Raw genomic sequence first — 6,452 nt, forward strand, 5'->3', positions numbered from 1 at the left:
CCCAGACCTAGTAACACGGGCAACGGTGGCCCCAGACCTAGTAACACAGGCAACAGCAGTGGCAGCAACAGCAGCAGCAGTAGCAGCAACAACAGCCATCCCAGCAGCAGCAGCAACAGTAGCAGCAACAACAGTCATCCCAGCAGCAGCAGCAACAGCAGCAGCAGCAGTAGCAGCAACAACAGCCATCCCAGCAGCAGCAGCAACAGTAGCAGCAACAACAGTCATCCCAGCAGCAGCAGCCACAGCAGCAGCAGCAGCAGCAGCAGCAGCCACAGCACCAGCAGCACCAGCAGCAACAGCAGCAGCCACACCACCACCAGCAGCAGCAGCAGCAGCCACAGCAGCAGCAATAGCAGCAGCAGCAGCAGCAGCAGCAGCAGCAGCAGCAGCTCCAGCAACAGCCATCCTAGCAGCAGCAACAGCAGTCATAGCAACAGCTACAGTCATAGCCGCACATCATGGGAATGATTTCCCAAGGGTATACTGCTGAGTTCCTTCAGTCTTTCAGGCCACATGTACTTCGTAAAAGACTCCTGCCTGAACATCTTCCCCAGTGGCCTATGAGAATGAGCTCATCCTTTGAACTTGGCAGGCAAGAAGCATTCCGATTTGGTTCAGCACAAGCACAGAAAGGTAATTGTTAAGTAGAAATTATCCAGTCAGCAATCAGAGCCAGTCCTTTCTTCCACAGAAGATACCGGCCAACTTCTGGAGAAGTTTCTGCTGGCAGGTTTGCCTAGATCCATATATCCTGGCTTTCAACAGAGGCTCTGAGATCTGGTTAGCTTTGAGAGCTTCTATTGGAGGAAAGAGGGAAGCAGGAGAAACAGACTAATGTGAAAACAGAAATGTAGGATGAAGGAAACCAAATCAGACCAGCTACTAGGTTAGAGTCCAAGGAATGGAAAAGTGGGGTTTAGAGGAGAACGAGTTGACAAGCAGCTGGGATGAGGGTATGACTGTCCCACTGTTATTAGGTGGGTGTGGGGACCAAGCAAATGACAGCTAAGGCCTTAGGCCAGTTCTACACAGGAACTGGAAGAAGGAAACAAACAGCTGGGCAGTTATGGGGCTGAATGCTCATGGAAAGGGGCCTAGGGTTAAAGCAAAACCAAACCACCCATTGAATTGAATTGGGTTGATGTCAAGAGAGCTTTTCCTGCACATTTTTATTTTTTTTGTTTGTTTCCCCCCCCCCGGTGGGGGAAGAGTCCTTTTTCAATAAAGATTTCTTTATGTGCATGAGTGTTTTGTCTGAATGTAATATAAGTCCACTGCATGGGTGCCTAGTGTCTGCAGAGGCATAAAAGGGCATCAGGTCCTCTGGAGCTGGAGTTACAGATGCTTGTGAGTCACCATATGGGTGTTAGGAACTGAACCCAGGTCCTTCACAAGAGTAACAAGTGCTCCTAATGACAGAGCCATGTCTCCGGCCCTCAAAGTTTTCCCTAAGAAACCAAAATCCTAATTTACATGCCAAGAGAGTTTTTTAAAATTTATTTTTATTTTAAATTATGTCTGCATATGCACATTAGTGCAGTGTCTATGGAGACCAGAGATATTGGATCCCTTGGGATAAAGTTACAGGGAGTTCTGAGCCACCTAATAGGATGGCAGGAGCTGAACTCAGCTCCTCTGCAAGTGCAGTATAGGCTTTATTATTTTTTTTAAAGATTTATTATGTATAGGAGTGCATCACTTCTCTCTTCAGACACACCAGAAGAGGACATCAGAGCCCATTACAGATCGTTGTGAGCCACCATGTGGTTGCTGGGAATTGAACTCGGGACCTCTGGAAGAGCAGCCAGTGCTCTTAACAGCTGAGCATCTCTCCAAGCACTTTCTGAGAGATTCTGAAGCCTGACCATGTACCATGGATAACTTCCTTTAAACCTTATGCCCCACATGTAAAGAACAGTATGCATGATATACATGTAGATACTGACTGGAAATCAATGGTCATGAAAAATTCTTGTGGGAAAATAAAAGCTCAGTTAAAGATAAGTCTGTAGAAAAACCAGAGGGAAAACCTAGGAATTTGTAGACACACTGAACAGAAGGAGCACCAAGTATATGCTCATAAAACCAGTCTGGAAGAAACAGCAGCAGACTACAGCTTGCAAGAGTGCTGGAATTCCTAAGGGAAATAGCAACCTTGTCTCAGGGGAAAAAAACAAAACAAAAATGCAACCCTAGCTTCTAGATTGGTGGTGCTCACCTTTGATTCCAGTACTCAGGAGGCAGAGGCAGGTGGGCCTCTGTGAGGCAGAGGCCAGCATAGTTTATGTAATGAATTTCAAGCCAGCTAGGGGTACATAGCAAGATCCAGCCGCAAACAGAACAAAACAAAAATTAAATCCCACCATGTTCACAGTCAGGATAACACTTAAAAAGAATAAAAGGTTACCATCGTGTGAAATGAGAAAAAGGGATCATGTGACATCTACAGGCAAAATCATGGAAATGACACTAGAATTCACTGACGTTGCTGGAAACATGGTCACCAGAAACTGTAGTCAGAATATATTTACAATAACAACAGCAAAGGCTAAAACCATGAACTTCTAGAAGAAAATAAATGACTGTAAGACTTTTATGGAAAAATAAGAGTTATATATTTTAGAGACAGGGTCCTGTGTAGCCCAGGCTAGCCTCGAATTCTCTTTATGGATGGGAATGCTCCTTCTGCACCTACCTCCTGAGTGCTGCGATGACAGATACCAGTGCCATATCTGGTTTCCATGGATCTGGAGATCAGATCAAGTCCTCTGCCTATGCCTGACAACCATTCTACCAGCCAAACTCCACCCCCAGCCCAAGAACGATGTATCAAAAAGCATTAAGCCAATTCTAACTAGTCAGAGACAAAACCTCATAGAAAGACTTAATGTGGAAGACAGCAGATTTCCCGCCCCCCCGCAAGTCAAGTTTATTCAATTTCAACAAAAGTTCTTAAGATAATTATGGCAGAACTTGACAGAAACATACACAAAAATTCAAGGAAAAAAAAATTCTCATTGTGGCAATGAGAAATCTGCTCTACCCGATTGCAGACACTTTTACAGAGCCTCAGTTGCAGAGTACTGCACCTGCTAGACAGGATGGAGACATTGGGAACAGGCAGGTTACTCTGACATGTTTTAGGAGACAGGTTCTCAGGTGTTTTCCTTGTCTTCCACCTCGCCCCACCGTGGCGGCATCTCTCATTCTCCACATGTAGCGGTAAGTGAGCTGCCACGGGGTTTCCTGTCTAGCCCTGTCGTTTTACCATAGTGGCACAGTGGGACTTCTGATGTATAAAATCTGCCTGATTTTACATGAATTCTGGGCTCATGGGGTTCATGTAAAATTTTACGTGAATTTTTACATGATTTTATACGAAATCATGGGACTTCAGGTCCTCAGGCTGGCATAGAAACGCTTTACCCGCTCAACCATCTTTCCAATTTCCCTTTGTATTTCCTCTACTTGGTATTGCCCAGAACTGAAGCCTGCCTGTCTTCATCAGTGTGTCCTCTCTTTTAAGGCCTTAATGTGTTTTCTGTGCTTATGATAAAAACATACCGGCTGTGTGTGTGAGTGTGTGTGTGTGTATGTGTGTGCGTGCCTGTGCGCACGCATGTGCGCGAGTGCGTGCATGTGCACGTGCACGTTTATGCATGTTGAGACATTTGGAGTTCATAGGTTTTTCTCACTATTTGGCCCTGGCTGGCCTGGAATTCACTCTGTAGATCAGGCTGGCCTAGAACGCAAGAGATCCTCCTGCCTCTGCCTTCTGAATGTTGAGATTAAAGGTGTTCATGGCCACTCCTGGCCATTCACCTTGTATTTTGAGACATGATTCCTTGCTGTACCTTGAGCTCACTGGCCACTGACTCCTTGGGATCTTCTTGTCTCCAGAGCCAGGGTTGCATGGTTCTCCACTGTTGTAGCACTCTACCTGAGTGCTGCAGATATGAACTGTTCATTTACCCCAGTCCTGATGCTTCCTGGTTCTTCGTTCCATTCCCACAGCACAGCTTTCCATTGCTTTGGTTCAATGAGATAACTTTTGCTGGGTGTATAATCTTGTGTTGGCATGGCTTCCAGCTGGCTGCCCTTCTTGGCCCAGGTGGTGGAGGGGTTTAGCTTCATCACAGCTGAGGGCAGTCAGCCTGGGCAGGCTGGATCGGGTTCAGCCTTTCCTGTTTGAGGCTCCCAAGACATCTGGTCTTGTCTCTTCATCAGGATTCCTCACAAAGCCCTCCTCACTCTGACACCGACTTCTTCAGACCAGTTGTAAAAGACCGTGTCTGGCTGGACAACATATTTGGGATTCACAAAGCAAGGATTTGCTATAAATCTGATGCCGTCAAGTGTTGGGGGAACTGAGATCTTGATTCTCCCCCCCTCCCAGTGTGGTTTCTGGAGGAGCTTAATTCTCACTGATTATAATGAGTGAGGATTTGTCAGGATTTGGACTGAAATCTCACATTTTCCACCCCCTTCCCCTTCCCAGAGACCTGCAACTGTGAGAGCTGCTTCTCCTGGAAGCCAGAGGAGAGACAGATTCCTGGGAACACAAAAAAAGAAAATCCAACTTGGGTCCACTTTTCTAGTAAGTTTAGGAAAATAAAATATTTAAAAGCACTCTATTGGGAGTGTTGGCTGTGCCAGTGTGCCCACCATCCCAGTACTTGGAAGCACCTGCCTGTGACCAAAAATACACATGGGCGTGTATCCTGGGGTTTTGTCTTTATTTTCACCAAAGCCTGGAGTACTATCCCCGAGAAGCCTACAAGCAGCTCAACAGTGCTTCCTGTAGGTCGGCAGTCCTGTTGACATCTACCCTCCTGCAGGTGCTGTTCAGCAGTTACTGACTCTGAACTCTCCTTCCCCAACTCTGCCCAAGGCTGAAGTGCCAATCATTCCCAAATCTGCAGGGTGCTTTAGACTTCTCCCAAAGTGCTTCTGCAAAGGCTGCCAAAACTGTAACTTTCCATTTTTCATTGGATTTTTGTTGGAGGAATTACAGCTTCTAAAGAAAATTATAAAACAGAAACTGTGTGTGTGCCGGGCAGTGGTGGCACATGCCTTTAATCCCAGCACTTGGGAGGCAGAGGCAGGCGGATTTCTGAGTTCGAGGCCAGCCTGGTCTACAGAGTGAGTTCCAGGACAGCCAGGGCTACACAGAGAAACTCTGTCTCAAAAAACCAAAAAAAAAAAAGAAAAAAGAAAAAAGAAAAACAAAAAAAAGAAACTGTGTGTGTGCATGTGTGCGTGCGTGTGCAGTCTAAAAGGAATGAACAAACAGAAAATGTGTCAGGACATCATCATCTCTTATACTGTCTTCTTCCACCCCAAATTCTCCTTCCTTAGCGGAACCATTTTTAGAGATTTATTATTTTATTTTTCTTATTTATTCATTAGCATATAACATAATCTCTCTTGATTCTGGCTGTAGTGAAGACTTCCAGTGTTAGTTTGAATCAAAGCAGAGAGAATCGGAACTCTTGTGTCAGTTTTACAGGAAATGCTGTCAGTATTTTTCTGCCACTTAGTGGAAGGTTAGCATCTTAGTTGCTTTTCCTGTTGCTGTGATTAAAAAACCCCAACAGAAGCAATGTAAGGAAGAGAAGTTTATTTTGGTTCATAGTTTCAAGGTCTCTACCGTGGTAGGGAATCAAGGGGCACAGTCGGTGCCTTTGTGTTCACAGCAGGAAGAAACGAGAGATGGCTGCTGGTGGGTTGCTTCCTCATTTTTATACAGCCTAGAACCTGGGTCCAGGAAACTGTACTGCCCACCTGTATGCTGGGTCTTCCCACCTCAATCCACTAATCAAGATAACCCCTTATAGATGTTCCTAGAGGGTTCGCCTCCAAAACCTGTACCAGAGCCTATTGTCAATGCTCACTATCACAGCTGCTTCAGGCGTGTTGGATAACGTCTTTTACTATTTTCCAGCATATTGCTAAGATTCCTAGTTTCTTTAGAACTTTTATCAGACAGGGATGTGCAATCGTGTTGAAGGCATCTTGTGCATCTGTTGAGGTGCTCTGTAAGTCTGCCTGTTGGCTGTATTACACTTATTAATTTGCATGTATTAGCCATCCTTAGATCCCTGGGGTGAAATCATGGTGTTTGGTTTTCTTAGTGTAGCCTTAAATTCACTTTGCAAGTATTTATTGCAAATTTTGGCATCTGTGTTCAGGTTCATGGTTTCATTTTATTGTTGATTGTGTTAGACAGAGTCTTGCTGGAGCTCACTTTGTAGCCCAGGCTGGCCTCAAACTCACAGAACTTTGCCAGCTTGTGCTGAGGTTAAAAGGGTGTACAAGACCACTCTTGGCCCCATAGTTTTGTTACTTTTTATTGTATCTTTTTTTCTGGTTTTGGAATCAAGGTAATATTTCCTTCACAGATATTGGTCACATTCCTTCTCCTCCTATCTTGAGCAATCTGAGGAGCG

At 45.2% G+C, this 6,452-nt stretch overlaps 1 protein-coding gene across 1 annotated transcript in view; it reads left to right on the top strand.

Moving 5' to 3' along the window:
* Positions 1 to 471, top strand: part of LOC114630318 (uncharacterized protein DDB_G0271670-like) — a 6,186-nt gene extending 5,715 nt beyond the window's left edge. The window contains exon 3 of the mRNA XM_028778454.1: positions 50 to 471. Within this exon, the coding sequence (XP_028634287.1) occupies positions 50 to 471 (422 nt within the window). The remainder of the gene's footprint in view (positions 1 to 49) is intronic.
* Positions 472 to 6,452: the final 5,981 nt, after the last annotated feature.

This window comes from Grammomys surdaster, unplaced genomic scaffold, assembly GCF_004785775.1.
Source record: "Grammomys surdaster isolate TR1022 unplaced genomic scaffold, NIH_TR_1.0 336, whole genome shotgun sequence".
Taxonomy (NCBI): Eukaryota; Metazoa; Chordata; class Mammalia; order Rodentia; family Muridae; genus Grammomys; species Grammomys surdaster.